At 33.7% G+C, this 24986-nt stretch overlaps 1 protein-coding gene across 2 annotated transcripts in view; it reads right to left on the reverse strand.

Moving 5' to 3' along the window:
* LOC148673355 (3',5'-cyclic-AMP phosphodiesterase 4D-like) overlaps positions 1 to 24986 on the reverse strand; it is a 141537-nt gene that overhangs the window by 64824 nt on the left and 51727 nt on the right. For both annotated transcript variants that reach the window (XM_088629747.1, XM_088629748.1), the window contains exon 2: positions 17254 to 17350. In XM_088629747.1, the coding sequence (XP_088485873.1) occupies positions 17254 to 17292 (39 nt within the window). In that variant the 5' untranslated portion in view covers positions 17293 to 17350. The remainder of the gene's footprint in view (positions 1 to 17253; positions 17351 to 24986) is intronic.

The raw sequence follows: 24986 nt of genomic DNA on the forward strand, positions 1-24986 counted from the left end.
GCACACGCGAAATACAACCAAAATGTTGTTTCCTTTTTTCTCTTTTCAGCATGGAATAAACCTATTACTTGTTTCTTTGCAGCCTACCCATGCTGATGCAGCTACCTACAGTACTTAGTCTATCCAAAGCTAATTTTACTCGATAAGCCTTCAAAAGATGTTAGAAAAATTAAATATTTTAACGTTCTTTGGCAAATAAACACTTTGTTCATGTTTTGGCAGATTATTGTTTTGCATTTTGAAAATGTATGTTCAACTCGAACAATATACAGTAGGCAAGTTAAAAAATGCACAGTACTCATTTCAAATGTTTAAAATATTTAAAAACACATTTTAAGACGGACAGAAAAAGGCTTTAGAATTCATTGGTTTGGTATGAATTATTGACTTTATGATACTATCATACTTTATCATGCTGCATACTGAAATAATCAACTTCAATTCTTCTGATAAAATGTACTGTAAATTCCTCTCACCTTATACACATTTCAATATCAGTTCAGTGTTAAATCAAGGATGGATTTTCCAGATGAAGACTTGTTGTAGTGTGATAACTGGTCATTTCAAGGTTTATTTCAAGAGTGACTTCAAAAAAACACTCTTGTTACTCACATTGTGAAAAGGTCAAACATACTGGTAGTGGCAAAAATATTATCCTTAATAACCTGATATCAACCATATTAAACAGAATACAGACTACGATTCAAAACTTCATACTATTGTATTAATTAGTGAATCTTGTTGATGAATTAATTGTTGATTAATAAATGGAAGCCATAAGCCAGCTGCTAACAATGTAATCTATGTCTACCTTTACCATATTCTCAGTACTATAATGACACAAGTTCCTCTGGAGACAATTTGACATTTATTCCTTTCTTGCCCTTGTAATTATGATAAAGTTATGAAAAAAAATCCTACCTAGATTCTGTGCCAGTAATGAGTGATCAAATATCCATTTTCTGGATTTAACTGCAGGGTTAGAGCATGACACACTGACTTCCAATGGCGTGCAATTATGTGCTATTATTTTGGATTTAGTAGCTACTTTCCATTTCAGATCTCCATACAAATGAAAATTACATTTTGCATTTTTAAATCATCCATTTTATATGGTTGAGAACTGAATACATTAAAATAGTAGCTTCTGCTGCTTTTCTACTGTATGTATGTAAGAATATTTTGTATGTACAACACATAAATACAGTATATACAGTATGTACAGACATACAGTATGTACTGTATGTACAGTATAGCAAGTATTTTTGTACTGTATGTACAGCTGTATGTATCACAATTTACCAATAAAATGACAAAAATAGCACTGCTTCTTTCACAGTGTTACTTTATGAAATATTGTAGAAATATACTCAGCAGGTTGCAAAGAAATTATGTATTATATACTGTAGCAAGGGTATAATCGGAAAATAATAATAAAACTTATATTTTATATAGTGTCATGCTTTAACATCTCAATGTTCAGAAATCAACAGAGGTGAGAAATCAACACTAACTAGGTAAAAAGAATATTATGACAAAAAAGTATTTCTCTGTAAAAAGCTAGGAACATACAGTACTACCCCGAAAAAATGTACTGTGTTTTTAAAGACAGAAAAGGGCAGGTTCTTGAAGCATGAGGCTGAGCATTTCACAGTTTAGGTATATTTCTCTAGAAAATCTTCTTCCCAAGTGTATGACATTTTGACATGAACACACAGCAAGGCAGAATTTAAATTGCAGAGCTGTGCATACAAAGAGTGATAACTAAGGGAAGTCTTTGAGGCAGTAAGGAACCTGATTAATGTTAACCTAAATAACCTTTTAGGTCACGAAACAGATTCAGAAAAGTTGACACGAGGCGTTTTTCTAGACTTGAATACATCGAATAGAATAACAGGTCAGAGACTCATCTTGTTTGTAACATCATTCTTTGAAAACTGAAAATTTTTAGTCTTGCTAAGCTTGGAGATGATTTTGAACAAAAACAGGCATGAAAGCTTCGAATCAGTTGCCTAAAGGGGAACTGTAACGCTATTAGAAAGAATAAGAATTGATTAGTGTATTTAAAACCATAATATAAGTAAACTGTACTTGTACATTAACTTGTAAAACCTCCAAATTACACCACAAAATAATCAAAGTTTCCAGATATGTGCAGCACCATATTTTGTAATTCAGAATGATGCAAGCAAACTTCCATTGAGATGAAGTGGTCCATTTACAGTGTAAACAAACAGGGTTGTGAACACATCTCTTTTAATCCAATAGAAATATTGCTTTCAACTTCGAGACGGGTTTAGCCAACAAATACTACTTGTTAAATTGCATGCAGATCATGTTGGAACACTTCTGCGGTGAAATGTCTGCTGCACAACCTGTACATTAGTCATTACAGTGACCAGTGAGGAGGAAGGGCCGCATGACCTTGCAGTTCTTGGGAACTCTCACTCTCGCCCGTGGCGAGAGACTAACAAAGTTTGCAATTTTGTGCTTAACTCGAAATTTTTAAAAATGTCTATACTGTCAAAGAATTTAAAGAACCAAGTTCGTCAAAGAACCGAGATTTAACAACCAGTCTGAAAAACTGGGACAGCAATTCCTGTTTAACTAGTGCACAAGCAGATTTTGAGATCTCTGTCTCAAGTACTGTATACTTGAACTTGAACTTGTACTGAACATTGTATTATGAAAAAAAAACAATCTTAAAAGAAAATCTCACAATCCCTTGAACAGTAATATTATAGAATATTTTTTATTTATTCATTACACCATGGATTTTTCATTAGTTTTAAAGTAAATACCCAAGGGTACACTATGATTGCTGCCTTCTCTAAGTTATTTCTCTTCAAAGATTTTACAACACTAACAGTACGGTCCCCAGTCTCATTTCATTGATGATTTCTTAGCAACATACATTATTATTCTGTAATACTCTGTAATACATCAATATTCTGTAATACACATCTAGAAACAGCAGGAAAAAAGTATAATACAGTGGCTTATTTTTTCATTTACTATGAAAGAATCATATTTATACACAGCTAGGCTGTAGATCACCTGTTCTTTTCAGGGTGAGGGAAATATATTTTGTTTTCTTATTTTGTCTTTTAGATAGAAAGATAAAGGGTGACATTATGTCCAAATTAAAGAGATTTCAGATATATGTGTATTGTTATTTTTTGCTTAGTTTTCACAACTTGAATACAGTATTGAAGTGAACCTATTCAGAAAATAAAGATTAGGATGTGTAGGATTTGTTTGCAATATAATCCAGTAATTTCTTTGTCTGGAGAGAGGTTTAACAGCTATAAAATGTATCTCAGTAAAATTGAATTAAAACGGATAAAAATACAGTTATTTATGACTCAGTTAAAAATACACAACAGAAAATAAAACATTGGATAAAATTGAACTTGAATATTATTATTATTATTTCAGTTGATAAAATAATTCTACAGAACTACAGTATTTAACTATAATAACAATTATGGAAGCAATAACATTTTGAAGTTTAACTAAAACAAATTATCAGATTATTCTTTGAAAATGTAATTCAATAAATACCCCTGTTCAATTTACGAACCTCATCCTAAATATTACAATTAGCTGAATCTCAACAAAACAATTACACAGATTACACAAAAAACAACAAATTACACAATTCAGGTCATTATTGACACGCCGTAGATAAAATGGTGTATTTTCCATTTCCAAGTAATTTTTACATAAAATTATTGCAATCCAGAGTTCTGACTTTATTACTCACATTTTATTCTCCTAATATTCTGTGACTATTGTCTGTTATATTCAGTGACTTTACAGAGGTATCTTTGTGTACAGTACCTTGCAGTCTGCAGTACTTTTTATTATGAAAGTTTTTACTGTCGGCACTCTGTGTTATAAATACATTTTCGTAAGTCAAGTTAAACTTTTCAAATTAATTCAGTGGGGTAGCTGTGCAAGCATGCGTAGGTTGCAAAGGAACAAGTAATAGGTTTATTCCATGCTTAAAAGAGAAGAAAGAAAACACAACATTTCGGCAGTGGAGCCTTCTTCAGGTGTGACACCTGATATGGTGTGATACCTGATATAAAAGGAAAATGTTGTTTGATTAATATAAATATTTTTGTAGAGTAAAAGGGGAAACACTATATTGTACATAGACAGAATGTAATATTCTAATATTTCATTTAGGTAATGAATGCCCTTTTATTAATGGAATATACAGGTATTTCTCAAACTAGTAATATGCAACCCATGTCAGTACCTCAAAATGTTTTGCCAAATTTGTGAGCTTTCATGGGAAGTCAAGATCCAAGTGGCTTTTCTTTCTCCATTTCATTTTTTTTTTCAATTTACAATGTAAACCTCTTATTATAGGATTGTGACTGCCATAAGGTTGGAAAGACTACTTTTCAGAGCAGGACTTTGATGTGATAAAATATTAATCTGACTAGTCAGTGGGTTTTAAAATACGTACCTTCTGAGTGCAGTATGATTATGTTTTATAATCACCCTCTAAACCAAATACACCCAATCAATGTGTCCTTAGAATATTTGATTGTGACTGTGTTGTAACTGAGCAACATGCAAATGAGGTTTGTTGCAAAGGTTCATCATGGATAATTCTTCTGGACTGTACACCTCAGCATGTATTTGCTTCATTACTTTGAAATCTAAAGGTCTTTTTTCAGTTGTGTTTTTTTTTCTTTAGAGTGAAATCTTTTTTATTTATTTTTGATCTAATTTGTTTCATCAGCAAATAGCTTAACACTCAGTTCTAAGAGGAATCTCAAAGTGACTTTTGCAGCTCTTGGTGTGTCTGAGGTTTGAAGGTCACCTACTTTTTATGTAATTTAAATTCTACTCAATATTCCAAACATGTGGTGCAGAAAGACTGCTCATACTGAATAATAATATATTGCAAAATTCTGATCAAATTTGCATATTCATGTAAACATTGATATTTTTAACATAAGTGTACTGCAATGTATACAGTAGGTTGTGTGAGCACCTATTATTCAGGATACAAAAAGCATAATTTGCAAGAGTCAGCACAGGAGTTAGACACATTATAAGATTCATGATGACCACTTTTGCAGTCAAAGTCCCCTGTCACTAAAATGATGCTTGTTATTCTTAAAAAAGATCCTTCCTTGGTTAAAGAACTGAAACATTATATTTTGCTTTGTGTTTTGAATATATTGTTTTCCAGCGAGAATACAAATTGCTCATTAAATTTTTTACACTCATTACTCATGATTAAACAATTATTGTAAATAGGTACCGACATTTACTGTGGCTGTAGCATCATGAATTGTGTATGAAGCACATACTATGAATCATGTATGATTAGGGTTCTGTAAAATTTATGTATGAATCAGAATGACCTGGCTAACCTGTGGTATAGTCTGAAACGTCAAGCTAAAGACCAACTGGTGTGCCAATTAACGTGATCAAAATAACAAAGTAATCAACACGATCTACTGATGAATTATAAAATATTCCCTAATAGCTGGGGACAATTATAGTCATACCTCACCTGAATCAATTTTAAACAAATCATATTTACAACAGAGTGACTTTTCTTCATCTTGAGAAAGGACCAGACAGACATTGGGAGTGATGAAGTGGTACAGAAGTGGGGCAGTTTTTTTCTGTGCATTACAAAAACAAACAATTGTGACATGTTTAAATGCAGTTCAGGTGGATTTTAAAATTTGTGTTAATTTCTAAAAATGCTAAGCTCTTTTTCATACTCGAACATCTAATGAGTTTCTGACCACTATTTCTAAAGGTTTCCAATTGGTGCAAAGAAGTGCTACACTGTCAAGATATACTGTAGGTAATACCATAAACTAATTGCAGGTGGGATTTCCTAAGTGTTAATGTGCAACTGGCCAAGTAAAGCAGAGATTGCGTGGGTTTGAATTAATCCTAGTTTTAACATATTCAGTGAAAAGGTCTTTTACTTGAATTGAGTATGCAGTGTTTTTGGTTTTAACTTGCTTTTCCTATTCTTCTCATATTTTATTTTGGTACAGTAGGACTTGCTGAATGAACAGAGGAGAATGGCCAGACAGTAAATATTTGTGTGTATTGTTTTTACATCACAGTAACTCAAATAAGTATTACATTTATAGGAGATTTCCTGTTTTCACATACAGTGTACACATTTCATATACGGTACATCTCTAATCAAAGCTCTAGGTTATTTAAAGCTCACAGCTGTACGTAACCTGGAGAGTGCTCAACTAGGCATGTTGTTAATTAAGCTTGACTGAGTGATTCATTATCTGTCCCCATTTATTCACAAGCTTACTCACATTATCATTGATATAATGTGTATTTCAATAATATTTCTGGGGTCTGTATGATATTCACATGCTCTTGGCCATTTCTTGTCACACCGTACATTCATTACCTTCACAATTTCTCCTATTATATTGGATTGTATGTATAGTTGGCCTCTGCTGTATTTTTTCAGTCCTTAATTTTTCTGTTAGCTTTTCATTTCTTAACTGCAATATACGGTATATGTCCATTGATAATTTAATTCAAAATTCATAATTCATTCATTATGATCCAGATATTTTTATTGCTAAAGTCCTAGAGTTTAACAGGAGTGGGGTCATAAAAAGACCTTTTCTATTAGCAACAATACGGTTACTTCCTATAATTGAGGATATCTTCCTCAATTTACAGTAAGGTCAGTAACATTAATATATATTCAAAGACAAATCCCTTATGTAGTTATTCGTTTAGCCTTATTTATGATCCACAAACGTCAGCAAGCATCACTTGTATTTTTCGACATTCATTCACTCACAGAAATCCACACACTTCTTTCTGCCACTACTTCACAAGTCTTTTGAAGCCCTTATAATAAAACAGTGTTATCCACTCAGCTGAGTCATTCCTGCACTGTGGTTTGGACCTTGTTATCATTAATGAGGTATCAGAAAATATCCTTCACTGAGTCACACAGATGAAGGTCTGGTGGTGTAAAGTGGGTGAGGTAACGGTTGCAAACCTAAACCCCCCAGCATGACATGGTTCTACATATTCCTGGCCTCCATTTCTTTAAAAGAAGTAGGTGCTTACTTCCTGTTGGATTCACCCATAACACACTTTTTACAGAAACTGAGACTTTTGTGGCTTGCGGTGTGTTACCACACTTAGTTATGATGTCTTCAAGTACAGTAGGTTCCTGTATCAACTCTATTGGACATGTCCCTGAGGACAGACGGGATCTGCTAGAGGGATTATACCTCTGAAGTTGCTGGGGAATGCTTGGGAATACCTCAAGTGGTGCTGGAATCTATTCCAGAGAAAAAATGTCTGACCCTCTCTACTCACATTTTCTACAACTTCAAAATTGGGCTTTGGTTGAATTATACAGTACATACTGTATCTTTCCCATCATCCTGCATCACTAATAACTGCCAACATGGGTTTCAATTAATTTTTCCTTACATGAATGTTTCCAATTATCCACAATCCGGGCAAAGAATCATGCAAGCTAAAATCTTGATTTCTCCTATGTTACTAAGCCTATAATCAGGGAAAAATAAAGTCTTGGCAAAAGCCTTTTGAAAAAGTTATAATTTCCCTCATGCTGAAATGGTTCAAAGCAACTTATGTTTCCACTTTTGGTGATTGCAAATACTATTTGCATTTCTAAGAACAACAAAATCAAAACATCAATCAGCTTGTATCAGAGGAAATTGTAATGCATTTTTATATAACAGAAATGTCCCAAATAATTGATGGGGCTGTCCTCTCCCATTCAGTTTTATATGTAGTTAATTCAACACAATCTGTAGCATGATGAGTTGAGGTCTGTGCCTTTATACAGCTTTATAAGCTTGCAACTTTTTACAGCTGTATTTTGAAAGCTTCTTGGATGTCATTGTTGAATCTTTACTTGAAATGTATTACTCAATTGATGGATCTTACAGAGACTATAAGTATTCTGGCATCATGTGATCCATTATTATTGCACAAAGATAGAGGCCATTCAATTACATGTGTAACTTTTAAAAGTATTTTGTTTTCACCCATAAAAGTATAACATTTCAGAGTTTGTTTTGAATAAAAATTTAAGCTTTAAAAAATCTGTGTAAATCACTTGATATTGAATAAAAATGAGCACCTTATGAAAGGGGTGGATACCTTCTGACTCACTTTTGTATTTTTAATGATTTTCTGAACACATTTCTGGGTGCTTATCGCAAACCTCTATGGGTTTGCAATGCTATTTCAGTGTACAACAGTTCTTGATTTCAGCCACTGACTTGTAAAATTCTGTCATTAAAATATAGCATAATTAAAAGCTCCAAGTACTGGAGTTTTCCAGACTTTCAAATTGTCAGTACTCTAAATTCTAGTCATCTTATTTGCAGAAAAGATCAATACAGTGAACTAATCCACTGGTTTTATGATACCAAAATGGTTTCTGTACAGTATATATACATTATGGATTGAAAAATAACAAATTCATAAAAATTAGAAATCTCACTTTAAAATGAATGGTCTATTTCATAATATTTAAACATCTAATGACGTACACATTTTGAACACTTTTTACTAAACATTTTGTCTAAACGAGACACTCAAGAGCACCCTCTGTAGGGTCCATGAACAGATGAAATGGGTTTTTGCCTAAAATGCATATACTAAGAAAAGCACATAAACTGAAAAAAGATTCCAAAGATCTGGAGAAAAGATGCCCTTAATCATTATTGAGTGTATGTAGGCCTGGAATTTAATTAATCTTCTCTCTGAGTCTTGACACTGCTATTCACTATACTAATCAGTGCTTAGTAAACATCACTTTGATTTTGTAAACTATTCATTTATTAATCCATCATGAGGTTGTGGACAGTTTAGAATTGTATCCATAAATCTTCCTCTTTTTAATTAGAGTAAAATTTCAGATGCCCACTCATTCTATTCACAGGAGCTAGTTATAGATCTACAACCTGAGTAATTGGGAAACGAACTCTCCATGCATTCTCAAATACTTCACAAAACATCAAAATTCTTTCAAGAATTGAAATTTAAGGATTGCATTAAATTTGTCAAATAAATATTTAATGAAAATATGAATATATTAATATGAATATATATTTATGAAATATATATAAGAAAATAATAATACAGTACATTCCAAGTTAGTTCTTAATCCATTGTTAGGAATATGCATTTTAAGTATAAACAATTTAAAATGATTATGAATCATTTATTATTATCATAATATGAAATTATGATCAATCATCCAAATATAAAATAAACATTTTGTGTCTCTCTGAAAATTACCCTTATTAATTGTTAATTGAAAGGATAGCCAACCTCCCCATTTTGGTGTGGAATGACAACTGATTTGACAACATTTAAATAAGATTCCTTCTTTGGGCTGGAATAATAATTTGGCTTTATTCAAGAGAAGGCTGGATGAGATTCTTGGATCAATTAACTACTAACTACCAAAACAGGGTAGATGGTCCAAATGGCTTCCCTTTATTTGTAACCTTTCTTGTGATGTATTGTTTTAATATTTTCAACAAATAGACTGCACCAACCATCTTAATTAAAAGAATAACAAGAGAGCTGTATATTACAATAGTCCCAACCTTAATCCTCTTGCTTTTGTCTCAGTACCAAAATTCAACAGCATTTACTGTTGTAGGAAGGGAATGTAAAATGCTGTCAGTTACAAACCCTACAATTATAGTACAGTATAAACAAGGAGTCTTTGGGAAAATGGAAAAAGGAAAAATGTCGCCGGTATTTTGCATGAAAGAGAAGTAATTTAAATATTGCAAAACCGGAAAAATTGTGTACTGACATTTGTGTGTACATACCCCAATTATGCTTTATGTTTCTTGATATTTTAATTGTAAATTAGCTTCATTATTATATAGCAGTCATTACTGTAAAATAAAAATGCTTTCCCATAGAACATAACTAAGATTCAAATGTTTTTGACAGTAGACTCAAGCTAGGAAGATGGGTTCTGAATAATCAGTCAGATTTTTCACCTTCTTGATAGCTTAGAAAAGTTGTTGACAGTTGCAAGCTGGGATTTTTTTCAACTAGATTTGTCTGGTACAGTAGTTGTTCACAGTATTAATACAAGCCTTCTGGACGATGGGAGCTCATATCGAACAGGCAGATGGTTAGATTGATTTCTCTCAACAATGGCATAACTAGCACGAGGTTAAGGGTATGAGAAAGTTCTCATACAAGCACAAAACAGTAGCCAGTAGCCCTCTATGCAAGAGTTTAAAAAATCAAAATATGAAACATCCCTTTTGGGTTCAGCATTAGCATGCTGTTCCATTTTGAATTGCTTAATGGCAAACAAGCTTTTGTTTTCCTTTCTTTCAAACAGAATGAATGTAAAGGCAATCTTTGCTTTTGTCAGATAGTTTCAGTATTTTGTAGTTCAAAGTGTTTTCACTATACTGTACTGTATATACAGTAGATACACTGGGCACTTCTTTTTTAACTTGAACTTAAGATCAAAGATCAAAGCCAACACATTTTACATATTTCAATGAGAATGAGGGTGTGTACTCTTCTCTGAAAAAAAAACAATGGGTGATGTGATTTAGCTGCATGATCATATTTAAAACAAAATATTTTGATTTTACTACAGTGTATTCATTGATTATTCCTACAACTAATTGTACTTTTTTTCCTAATTGTAATATTTTCACATTAAACAAATATTTAACTACATTTACAGTAAATTTGTAAAGTAAAACAGTAAATACTATGGAGCCTGGCCCCTTATTAAAAAAAAAAACATACAGTACATACTGTCAAAAACCACAGTATACAGTATAGTGTATTTTCCAGTATGATACCGAAAATGACAATGTATTAATGAATTAAATAGAAATGTTCATTTTCCATTCTTAAAGAGAAATTGATACACTGAATTTATTTTCTGTGTAATAATAACGAACTGTAATGCCATGTGTCTAGAGTGAAAATCAAAATAAATCTTCAGTGAACCGAAAAAAGATGTTTTGCTTTTGTTCTTGACTGGCAGATGAAATAAATATCCTAATTAGAGCTTACACCAAGCTCAATGTTCATTCATGCAGTATGCTATGACAGAAATATATCTCCTTTCTCATTCTGTATAGAATACACTGTATAGTACATTATACAGTGCCTTGCGAAAGTATTCGGCCCCCTTGAACTTTTCAACCTTTTGCCACATTTCAGGCTTCAAACATAAAGATATAAATGTTTTATTTTATGTGAAGAATCACCAACAAGTGGGACACAATTGTGAAGTGGAACGAAATCTATTGGATTTTTGAAACTTTTTTAACTAATAAAAAAATGAAAAGTGGGGCGTGCAAAATTATTCGGCCCCTTTACTTTCAGTGCAGCAAACTCACTCCAGAAGTTCAGCGAGGATCTCTGAATGATCCAATGTTGTCCTAAATGACTGATGGTGATAAATAGAATCCACCTGTGTGTAATCAAGTCTCTGTATAAATGCACCTGCTCTGTGATAGTCTCAAGGTTCTGTTGAAAGCGCAGAGAGCATCATGAAGACCAAGGAACACACCAGGCAGGTCCGTAATACTGTTGTGGAGAAGTTTAAAGCCGGATTTGGATACAAAAAGATTTCCCAAGCTTCAAACATCCCAAGGAGCACTGTGCAAGCGATCATCTTGAAATGGAAGAAGTATCAGACCACTGCAAATCTACCAAGACCTGGCCGTCCCTCTAAACTTTCAGCTCAGACAAGGAGAAGACTGATCAGAGATGCAGCCAAGAGGCCCATGATCACTCTGGATGAACTGCAGAGAACTACAGCTGAGGTGGGAGAGTCTGTCCATAGGACAACAATCAGTCTTACACTGCACAAATCTGGCCTTTATGGAAGAGTGGCAAGAAGAAAGCCATTTCTCAAAGATATCCATAAAAAGTCTCGTCTAAAGTTTGCCACAAGCCACCTGGGAGACACCCCAAACATGTGGAAGAAGGTGCTCTGGTCAGATGAAACCAAAATCGAACTTTTTGGCCACAATGCAAAACGATATGTTTGGCGTAAAAGCAACACAGCTCATCACCCTCAACACACCATCCCCACTGTCAAACATGGTGGTGGCAGCATCATGGTTTGGGCCTGCTTTTCTTCAGCAGGGACAGGGAAGATGGTTAAAATTGAGGGGAAGATGGATGCAGCCAAATACAGGACCATTCTGGATGAAAACCTGTTGGAGTCTGCAAAAGACCTGAAACTGGGACGGAGATTTATCTTCCAACAAGACAATGATCCCAAACATACAGCAAAATCTACAAAGGAATGGTTCACAAATAAACGTATCCAGGTGTTTGAATGGCCAAGTCAAAGTCCAGACCTGAATCCAATCGAGAATCTGTGGAAAGAGCTGAAAACTGCTGTTCACAAACGCTCTCCATCCAACCTCACTGAGCTCGAGCTGTTTTGCAAGGAAGAATGGGCAAGAATTTCAGTCTCTCGATGTGCAAAACTGATAGAGACATACCCCAAGCGACTTGCAGCTGTAATCGCAGCAAAAGGTGGCTCTACAAAGTATTAACGCAAGGGGGCCGAATAATTTTGCACGCCCCACTTTTCATTTTTTTATTAGTTAAAAAAGTTTCAAAAATCCAATAGATTTCGTTCCACTTCACAATTGTGTCCCACTTGTTGGTGATTCTTCACATAAAATAAAAAAATTATATCTTTATGTTTGAAGCCTGAAATGTGGCAAAAGGTTGAAAAGTTCAAGGGGGCCGAATACTTTCGCAAGGCACTGTATGTGTACATTATATACTGTATAATACCATGAAAGTTAATTAGGCTTAATAAATAATAATTTCAAGGCAAATAGTACAGGTTTTCTGTTTTATGTTTATACTGAGATGTGTCACATACTGTAATAACAAGAAAAGTTAAATCAAGTCTGTATTTGACAGACAGAAATGTACCCTACATCTGTTGTTTTTAAAAAATAAAATATGAACTTAAAGAGGTGACAAAATGAACTTTTGTTTTAAATTTGGTAAATTCCAGGTGTATTCATATAATTCAGATACATATGCCAATGAATCAACAAATAATGATACAGTGGGGAGTCAAATAGCCTGGCAAGTACTTTAGCATTGATCATTATCTAATGTTCATCCATTAATGAAGCCCTATTCTGAATCCACGAAAAGTGAGATATGGTCAAGCAATTACCATTTTATATCATCTGATGCTGACAATGAAAAGAATTTGGAGAGCTTTGATAGATATTTATCAGCATGTTGGTTATAGTTCTTAGTCTTCATAATGAATACTGTATATGCACATGCTACAGTCATGTTAACATTAGGTACTGTATGTAGGCAATTCACTAAAATTGTTTTCATCAGATTCCAAATATATAATGGATTTGTGCATCAAAGCATAATACATCAGACATTGGTTTTCAGTAATATTCACAAAACCATGACTGGAGCCATGAAGTTACCAGAAAAGCTAGATGAATTTACATTTTCTAGATGTAGTTTTGAAATGTAATAAATTCACATTTATATAAAGAATATGTTTGTTCTCTCATTTGTCTTATCTCACCTAATAAAATTTGTAATTTTAGAATTGAATACCTAAATATCCATATTGGTTACTATTGCCTATTTATAATATTATGTAGGCCTATATTATATCGCCTATACTGCATATTCCATTATACAGTATATTTCAAAGACGTAATTTCAAAATTCTGTTGCTATCATTCATTACTTAAATATCTTCTTGACGTTTCAAACAAAAGAATCTGCTGTCCATTGAGTTCAGACATCAATAAGGCATGTTCGATCAGAAGAGCCTTGAGCCAAAGCTGTAGTTCCAAAATCTGAGAAAACTTTATCATTAGAAGGGGAGAGCATCAGTGCTGCTGTTGACAGAAAAGTAGGTCAAAATGATTATCCTGCTGTCTTCCTTTGTGTCTTAACTGCACCTCCTGTGGTCTCCAATGAAAGGCAGTGGAAAACAACTTCACAGTAACAGTCCAGCCCTCCTCGTTAGAGTTTGGTAATGCTCTGTACTTTTCAATCAAATAGCCATTAGGCTTAGTAAATCATTTCAAAAGCAAATGATAGACGTTTTCTGTTTTATTTTTATACAAAGTTGTGTCACATAATAATAAGAAAATTTAAATCGAGTCTGTTTGACAGCCAGAAATGTAACCCACCACTATTTCTTTGCAATATGAACTTGTAGGGGTTACAGAATGAGAAGCGAATTACAGATTTTAACACCGAACTGAATTACTTTTATATTTGTATTTTTTAAACCATTAAAAGTTGTCTGCTTTTATTAATAGGTTCTCTTCAGATTATGATTATTTCTGTCCACATTTTACGTGTTGCATGGATTCCTTCACTTTTAATTTTAACAACCTACAGTCATGAAGGGGCTATGCAGTGAGCCAAGAAAATTACATGCATTTAAAAACAAACTTTGCCGGTTTACTTTACACAAAGTATGTTCAGAAATCTCTTTAAATTTAATGGAATACTGGGTTTATGTTTCACTAACCTATTTTACAAAGTAAAGCAATCAGCTATATTCTTTAAAATTCTTTGGAAAAGCCAGAATACAGTGATAGATGGGTTGTGAGAACAGAATTCATGTATTTAATTGTATGCCTATAGTATTTTTTCTTACTATAATTTTACGACTAATGTAGTTTTCTCATTCTGAAAGAGTATTTCAGTTAATCTGTTGTAGTTGAATCACCATACTGTATTTACATAATGCTGTGGCAGTGCAAATTACGTACTGCAGGAACATTTATATAGCAATGAAAAAGTAATTTCTTTTAGGAATATAAGGGTGACACCAGATGATATATCTCTACTGTGAACACCTTGGCTAAACATGTGGATTTGTCATTAGTTCTCATTTATCTAGCTATTACATTTCTACTTTAAACATATTAAAGAATGCAAAGCACTTCAAGAAGAGGCCTGGAGATTTTTATTACAGTACTTTTCAGAGAATTAACCATGTGAGTAGGCTATTTAAAATAGCATATGCACATATTTAACATATTTGAAGTAATTGCTAGTTTAGTAGGGTCTGACTTGGGTTCTAGGCTCAGTCCTGGTTGGAATGCGTTCTGAGTGGAGTTTGCATGTTTTTTCCTTGGTATCTTGTACTTCCTGGATATACTGTATTCAAGTTTGCCATGACTTTAACCATGGCTAAGGAACTTTCTGTAAATACTGTAGATGAATTAGGTTAGTCCTGTGAATGGTTCAGTTTGTAATTAATCACCACAATATTTTCTAAGTGTAATTTTTTAATATGAATAGTATTTTTTAATATTAGAGATTCAAACTTTTACTTACTGTAGCATTCAGTTATTTAATGTTATTAGATAACAGAATTTGTGTCTAGTATCTCCAGATAAAACTTCCTATTTAACAGCTAGTCACCCAGTGCTATTATAAGTTAAGCATGTGTATTTCATCCCATCACATTTCTATAAGGTTCTGGGTTAAACATATTACCATAATAACTTGATCATGAAATTAAACATAAGTCATAAGTAAAATCAAAGACTCTCCAATTTTGCATTTATTTTGGCTTGATGCAGTTATTTTTATTGTTCTGCAAATACAAGTAAAAAGATTACTTTGATTTTTTTTATAATAAGATTGGCACTTTATAATTCTTACATGTTTAGAAATATTCATATTCAGAAATATCAATAATCAGAAACCTTCTATTTTTGTTCCACCATATGTTACAGAAGAAAAGGGATTTCTAAAAGACTCTAATCTACAATATTTGTACAGTTTGTTGTACATAAATATAGAGGAAAGCAAGAAGATTACAACTGTACTTCTATCCTTATACGGCTACATTTTAACTTTTTATCAAACACAGTCAACAGCTTTCTGGTTATAATCCTCTAAATTCTTTGAACAGGCATTGACTTTTCTTGCAGTGCTTTGCATCCTCATTAACTGGTCTTTAAATAACCACACTTTAAGAGTGAAATTATACCTGTTGGTCATGGATGATTCAGACTAAGCCTGACAAGCAAACTAATACATAATGTGGTATTGAAATAGGATGTATTGTATTTAGCCCGCAGTTTGCAGTTTGCATTTCCCTCTTCCTAGTACAGCAATTTGCATAAAGTACTAGAGGGAGCCAGTTTGCATTGAACAATGAAATTCTAGCAGAATGCATTGTGGACTTTAAGAAAAAAAAATTTTTTACCTCATAGTTGCAGACTGAAACCAAAAGAAAGAAAACTCAGGATTTCAGACCCATGCTTAAGTACAACAAAGATTAAAATGTTATTTATAAATGTTAAATGTTATTTAATTTATAGATTATCAAATATTCACCAGGAGAAAAAATGGGGAAATGTTCTTTGGTAACTTTCATTCAATATCAAATGAAAACATATCTGCATGACCCACATAGAGAAATATTATTACTGTCATAATATATTAGAAAAAAAAAATTCATTGGGTAATTTATATAATTTCTGGTTAGTTGTATCTCTCTTAACATTCATTAAATAATATTTCAGCAAATTACAGCAAGGTTTTTGTGAAGTATATGGTAACGACCTGTTTTCATTAGCCCATACCAGTATACTACTTGGTTTTAAAGATTTTAGGTCCTTGCAAAAATATTGTATACAGTATATTTATGGAGCACAGCAATCAGTCTTGCTCATCTTACGTGTGCCTTTTGTCTGTTTATTTTTCAAAGCAATTTTGACCATACATGATTTGAGATGAAACTGCTCTGAGTCATCTGAATAAAATTTTAATTTCATGCTTCAGATTAAAACTGCACCACTCAAAAAGAAATAATTCTGACATCAAGAAGGTAAACTACCTGTCTTAACTCCTAAACTCAATAAGAAAACACAGTACTTAAAATCGAATGTTCAGCGTATAAATTAGCAATGGAAATACAAAACTCTAGCCAAATAGATAAAGATATTGCAAAAATATAGAATTTCCTAAATAGAAAACATCACGTGTTTTATAAAGCTTTTCAAAACAGTATGGGAAAACTGACTTAAGCTTAATGTACTGTACCGTAACGTGCTACTGTATACTATAAGAACTCATTAACACAGTTAATCACTTTTACTTTGGATAACTGGCAAATTCTTTCTGAAAACAGATTATGAACTGCTTGACAAAGCTCCTGAAAACAATGGAAAGCCTACTTACACTCTCCCTGTGTTCCCCAGAACAGACATTCTTTTTCATCTTGTGAGCTTTTGTTCCTTGTAGAATGAGTCGTTTGACGTCCAATCACTTTGAGAGTCTGGTGCAGATAAAGAAGAAAATAAATAAAGAGCAAGGCTGAGCAATTCCTCTTTTCAAAGATAAAGTAATTATTCCTCTCTGACACTCACAAAATGAATGTTTAAGTTAATAAAAGTGCTTTGTACTGTATTTAATTGGCCAATGATTACAGTGAAAACAGAAAAGCATAAACTATTGTATAATTGACAAAAGGCAGGAAAAGTCCCGAATTTTAGGCACATTTCTTGCACAAAGTCATGGAGTTGAGTTGCCTTCTAACAAGTTAGAAGACCTGTATTCCAGTTCTAGCAGCAAAAGCTCAGCTTTTCCAGGTAGCACTGAGATCCAATTTGTCACTGGGCAAAATTCTGTTTGTGGCCACTTGCATGTGGAGTGACAACGCATAATGGACATTTGGGATTAAACCTGTAAGAATTGGATGTGTAGCCAAAAATACAACCACAGAGAAAGAGGGGGGGATATAATCTACAAGTAAGAAAGTTAAAATACATTTCTATTTCCATAACAAAAACCTGAATTTACTGTAAAGATGTTCATGAGCTTGTTCAGCTTTGGGAGTGTGAAAAGTGTCACAGGTTAATGTAGTCACACAGATTAGTCTCTGCTATGGGTCAGCCATGAAAACATGGCAATACTTGGAATATCTCTGAGTTCAATTAGTGAGCTGTGAAATAAAATAGTTGAAATATTATCTGCTGCTAATGTCATGCATCCCTGCAAATTATATTTGTAAAACAATTTGGCAAGTCTTAAAATAAATGTTTAAAACAAAATAGACATTAGCACATTTTTAGACTGCTTTATTATATCATCTTATCATACAATTTCAAACAGTTTTAACAATGTCACCTGACCACCATGGATTTCCTTTCACTATGAAGATGATCACTGAAGATGTTGAGAGCTGAGTTGTCTCCACTAATGTCAAAGCTGCCAGAATGGTCTGCCTTGCATGATGTCTAATATCTTGCTACACTCAGTGTGACATATTTTCCTTATTTTGGGACTAAGTGACGATTAATATTTTCTTTCCAGTACCTATCACAAATCTCATGTAAATGATTCTGATTTCTTCTAATTCTGATGTATTACTATATTACCTTCCTTGCTAGTGTGCATACCCACTGCAAATGTACTGATAGAAGTTAGTTTTTAAATCCCTTCCTTGGAACAAAAACCCTTCATTGCCACTTAGAGTCTTTCCGTTTCTGCTACACCCTTAACCATAAGACTCAAGTCCACAGCCAGCCTCTCTCATACTCTCTGGTTTAGGCATTATTAAAGCTGAGATCTGTAATGTGAAGAAAGATTTTTATAAATTGGACACAAAAAGGGCCGAATTGTTAATTGGTTTTTCTACTTAATGGATGTGTGTTGTGAGTTATGTAGCACCAGAAACTTTTAATTACATAAGTTTATACACTTTATTATAAATGTGAACTCTTTGTATTTATTTTTTGCAAAAACAAAGGTTTAACAACCTTGATAACATTGATGAAGAAAACAGATTGCAATTGAATCTTCAAAACATCCTGAAGAAGGTTACTTTTCTCTTTTACAGTAGGTTCGTGCCTTTCTTGGCGGTCTAATTATAATCACGTACAGTGTGGCCAGTTACCATACGTCAGGTAACCCTTGTCTCCTTCAAGTAGCCTGAAATAAGCAGATTTATGTACACCAGAGACAACTGCTTCAAACAATTTCAGTAGTAAATGAAGGGCAAAATGGCGAAAGTATGGAAGAAACACATGGAAATAAGGCAAATACTGTATATATGTATAAATAATAAAGATGTTGTCAAGTTGTATGTTTATTTATTTATGTTAAATAAACATAAATACAATGCTTTTTGATGACCTTCTCACAATGGTTCATCTGTAAAAAAACAACTGAATGTGACATTAATATGACAGATGGAATACTTAAAATTATATAAAGTATGTTTAAATTATAAAAGAAAAACTGTTAATTACATGTAAGGAAAATTACTATATACAATAGCTTTACAAAATCAGGCATATGTAAAGGAAAACAGCATTATTATTTGTTTAATTTTAGAAATGTTAAAGCTTAGTACACTCGGCGTGTTTAACAGTTTTTACTGCACAATTCAAACCAAGATTATTGCATTGAACAAAGCAAAAACAAAATCCCCATACATTTCTGTGTTCAGTTTTCCTGCAAAACACCTGATATCAAGACTTTCAGTTTAACACAACATTGTCAACACAAATAAAAACTTCCTGAATTCTGAAGTTTTATTGAAATTAATTCATAGATTATTGTATACATTAAATCTAGGTTTTAAAATGAATAGCTAAAATATAATTATCATTCAAAGTTTGAATAATAGACCTGTATTGAATTTATCTGTTAAACATATCTCCCCAACCTACCAAAAGTATCTAGAGTTGGATGCAGGTTCATTTATGTATAACAGAATATAGATTTTTACACACCTGCCCACTAACTGAAAAGAAGACTATTTTGCTTAGAAAAAATAAACCCAGCAACAAAAGCAAGATAGGCCATAAATGTGACCAAGACATTACAAAAGAAAAAAAAAACAAGCTACAAACATCTGAGGACAAACAGAAGATCAGAAGTAGGAAAAAGGGAATTTATGGACAATGCACACATGGTAGGACACCGATGTCATGCCCAACGTCCAGTTAGTTCCATGAAAGGACTTAGTGGGAGCTGGACTGCTTCCTCCTTCAAGACAGACTCAGAACTGCCCACATGAGCTCAGTTTTCAACCAGACTGAGTGATCAATTCAAAGGTGTTTTCCACTTCAGTGATGGCATCAGTTAACTCACTCAAAAGGGAAGCAGAAAACCTAAGCAAGCTGAGCTCATGGCATCAAGCTGTGCTAATTCCAACTGTTCGAGGAGAAGCTTCAGGCTGCTCTCCGCAGTGGCAAACATCTGGTAGGAGGATTCAGAGCAGAAAACTCAAAGCGTAATCAGCTGAAGAAAATGTACTTTTCCAATGGAGCAATATCCTCAAACAATTTTTTGAAAATCTTCCAGATATGACTGTTTTCTTTCATTGAAAATGAATATAGTTTCTTAGTTCATAAGAAATTAATGATAGCACACTTGCTAGCCCCTTTTCCTTTTCTGCTGACTTGATATACAGTATGGCCATGCCGTTTTGCTAGTTTATGTCGAAACACACATTCTTTCTGCTTTTGGAATGCAGACATGCTTCAGCAGACTGTATTTTTTAAAAACCTTTCTTTAATGATCCGTGGTGAGGCATCATTAGTGATGTAAGTAATTATCTTAAAATACCTGAACAGATAATTCAACCTATTTAATAACGACAAAAGGCACATTTTTCACCAGCCAGTGCAAAATTAGCTGGAGATAGCTTGAGCTCCCAGTGCACTTAGGGAATAGTAGGCTAATTAAAAAGGTGCTGGGTTTGACAGAGGCAATTAGGTACAACTGAATATTGGGAAAATGGAGTAAAAACTGCCACTGCAACAGACATTCAGTATTAACAAGATGTATTAAATGTGCCTTTACTTTAGTAGATACTGTAGCTCCCAAGCACCCGTAGTAGCAGAAAAAATAGTGTAAAAGAGCTCGGGAAAGGAGAAGATTTTTAGCTTACTAGAATATAATACAGATTACATAAAATCATTTAAATCAATGGTATTGTTTAGATCTTAATGAATGTAAAATATCCTCTAAGACCAAACTGGAACTTAAAAGTATTAATTTTAATAGTTTAGTAGAGTATATAACTCTCTAAATTACAGTATTTACAGTGATGTTCTTTGCAAATATAATATATAGAAGTTCAAGTAGGAAGCTGCGTGTTGAAAGTGCTTGTCACCCTTTGCCTCTCTATATACTGAAGTAAACAGGGACAGTTAGATCCTACATAAGCACCTACTGTAAACTCTCCGTCTTCTTCTCTGACTACTCCTGTGCCATGGCAGTCAGCACTATGGATGCACAGGTAACTGGTTCATCAATGTGTCACAAAATCATCTGAAAAGTATACTGCAAGATTCATTGACTTGTTATGGTCAAAATTTTATCTTTAAAAGAAATGTATTGCTGTATGTACAGTATGTACATATGTTTTTTTATAGATATACAAAGTACTTTATACATATTTTGATATTGATTACATATTTTTGGATTCATGTTGATTAATTGATCATTCAGGCCTGACCATAATGCCTCTTGTGTATTTTGTTTTACTGTTGCATAAACAACCAGCTCACCTTGTGAGTGAGACAGTTGATTGAACACAAGTAATAAAGTGAGCTCTCCAGTTGAACATCAAGTCTAGTGAATATTAAGAAATGAAATCTAATTAAGGGACCAATCTGGCATGTTTATCAACAGAATAAGAACTTTGTGCAATTACTATGTTGGAGGCTGAACTAACTCACCTAAGGCTGGCTTGTCAGAAGTGTCCCCTATGTCCTCTTTATCAATGAATCAATGAATTTATGAACTGATGAAAGTAAGCAAGTACAGTGTAAATATGCAGAATGATACACTCATGTACACAACAGACCAATTGTGGTGAGGTCACGGTGTGATGGTCTGGACAGGTGTCCTGTAGTGATTTATGGCAACCTGACTGCACTTGATTGATTGCATCTTGGGAACTCATTTGCTGTACTTCGTAGAGAATAACCGTGACGTGAAAAACATTCCAGTAGGACAGAATGTTGCTCGTGTCTCCATGTCGCTTGTGTAACAGTTTTCTGGCAAAATGAGAATGTGACAGCTGTGATTTGGATACCTTACTCACCAAGCTTGAACCCTATTGAGCATGAATAGAATGAGATGGGATAATATGTGGCATCAAGGGCTCAAAGACCCATGAATAGGCACATTCATGTGCGGACTGTAAGAGGGAAATAGAATAGAATCCCGCAAGACAAGGTCTGATCAACTTGGTGGTTCATTTTCTTTTTCAACCATGCCTAATTTAGCCGTTCTTTTAATTTCCTGTGTTTACAGTACAGTACCTCCCTTACAGATAATGATGTTTTCCTATAAAAATGTACAATGAGAGGATTTTTAGTTTTAGTTTTTTTTTTAGTTTAATTCCTTGATTTTTCAGTAAGGATCCTATACCACAGACATTATCTTAGAACAGTGCTAGTGTCTTGCTTCATTGTTGTACAGTATTTCACTCTCTTCATTAACTTCCTAAGAGGCTGTTTATCTTAACATGAGTATTTACATTACCTACTATGAATTAAACTACTTTGACAGTACCTTTGTGTATATATTCCACTGTTCATTTATTTAAGTCTGCTCCAGCAGTACTTTGGCTTGTGCTCCAGTAGTTTAATTATGCCTGTGTCTCCTTTGATATTAAGCTTTGCTATCTAACCGTGATCTTTTTTTCCGGTCCAAGTACTTAAAAAAAGAAACTTCCAGTTATTTATTGAACAGCATGTTCATTTTCACACTGACCACACTCAATAGCTTGTTGTTTCAGTTCGGTGGTTTCTTGCCCTTAACTTACTCAATTGCTTTCACTGCCTTCAGCACAGTAAGGTCAAGATTTCTAAGCTATCTTTCTCTCCAGATCCTTGCTTACATACAATGCGGTCTCTTACTGGAAATTCCTTCCTATTGGAGATTACTAAACTCATGTGATGCAATCTTTTTCTTCAATTGAGTTACATACTGATCAATTGATTGCCCTTGGTTTTTCACTTGTGAAGAATACTGTATAGAATACTACTCTTCTAAGTGACATAGTTCTATGGGATGCAGTATTGAATTTTTGCAAGACTACGCCCAGTTTTTATTATTCTTAATCTTCATCAAATACGAAGGTGTTATACAGCCTACATACATATGGATATCCTGACATTGTCTATCAGATTTTGAAGTGCTTATCATACATCCTGGCTTATAACAAGTTACTAATATGCATCTGTGCAGAATACAAAAAGAACCACAGTAGTACCCTTGATAGTGGGCTTTGAACACAGCATGTCTAGACATATTACACAATATACCAGCCCTCTGCAAATACAGCTGCATTAGACCCTATCTGCCACTCAAGGCCAGGCTACTGTAGATACTACTGTGCCTATTTCAGCTTCATCTTGTGCTTCACATGTTATCTCCAACTTACAGCTGTTTATTTTAAAAATGTTGCTTTCATTAAAATGTGGAAGAGGGTATTGCAAAATGTAATATGCACAAATCCATAATAGCCTAGCATGTAATAATATGAATTAAATGCTGCTGTATTAAAATATTTGGACCAGACAATCAAGATATTATAAAGGGAAGGTAATTGTATTTATTATCCTGAAGCCACAAGTATGGTACGGGTGCTTCAATAACATGGAAGTGACAGTTTCACAATAATGCATTATATGCTGAGCAGCACATAATTTGTTTTTGAGGTTGCTTTATTCAATGTAACTAACCTTCCAACATTTACTTTGTGCTTAGGGGTGAAAGAAATACAACCTTTCCTTTTGGTGGATTTAGTCACTAAGAATAAATGGCAGTGCTTTAGATTAGTCACAGTCTAAAATCTAAAGATTCATATCTCAGATATGGATCAAATGATAAATGCTAAGTAGGACCTCAGTTATCATTCATGTTATGATGTAAAGTATTCAAGGTTTGTAAAAAAAACTACTGAAACAATACCTTCTCCATTATGCTTTCAGAGTTATTATACTGTGTGTGGTACTTGATTTAAGACTTGTCCTAGTTTATTAACGATATGAATATAATTACTAAATCATAGGTTTTCTGGAAACAAAGATTTATACAAAATTCACTTCTAGTCCTGAAAAACAACAAGTAATATTTTTAATGCAATTGTCATCATTTTTTATATTTGTCTTTTTTCACAGTATAACAATATTTCACTGAAGACTTATACAGAACCGTTAATGATAATTAAAAAATACTAGTATGCTGTCTTACTGTCTACTGAATTAAGCACAACAATTAGAAGTTCAAGCTGGGTGGAATATTAATAAATTATTTTCATTTTCCACAACACAGGAAAAGAAGAATACTGTCACGCCTCCCATGGCTTCAGCTCACATTCCCACGCGCACCGAATCACACAGACAATTACATTCCACGCACTCTTGTGAAAGACACAGCATTCACATGCACACTGATTATCACAAACGCCCACACCTGTCCTAATTATCCAACCCCACTTTCCCTGGTAATGCACCTTTCCCATTTCCCTCTCTCACTCACCTCCCCGCTCAGTGATTGAGATACATCCATTAGAGCTCACTCTTCTATTCACACTTAGCAATATTCTTTCCTGACATTTGGATACTTGACCTACCCTTGTTTACCGACCCTGATTCTCGTCCTGACAATTTGGCTTGACAACCTTACGAAAAGCTCCGCGTAGGGTACTACCTTTTCTCAAGGATTTGTTAGAAATACATGGTTTGGAAATACATTCCAAACCATGTACTTCATTAGGGTACTACATTCTTTATCCTCAGCCAAATTTGTCCAGCCAGACCGCCTAGAGCTACTCCACCCTTCTCCAACACAATTAGTACAATTTCTCATTCCCTCCCGACATCTGGACTCTTTCTCCTGGAACAAGGGTCATGTACTCACCACTTTTGTTGATTCAGGTACAG

This window comes from Lepisosteus platostomus, chromosome 4 (genome assembly GCF_059453375.1).
Source record: "Lepisosteus platostomus isolate fLepPlt1 chromosome 4, fLepPlt1.hap1, whole genome shotgun sequence".
NCBI lineage: Eukaryota > Metazoa > Chordata > Actinopteri > Semionotiformes > Lepisosteidae > Lepisosteus > Lepisosteus platostomus.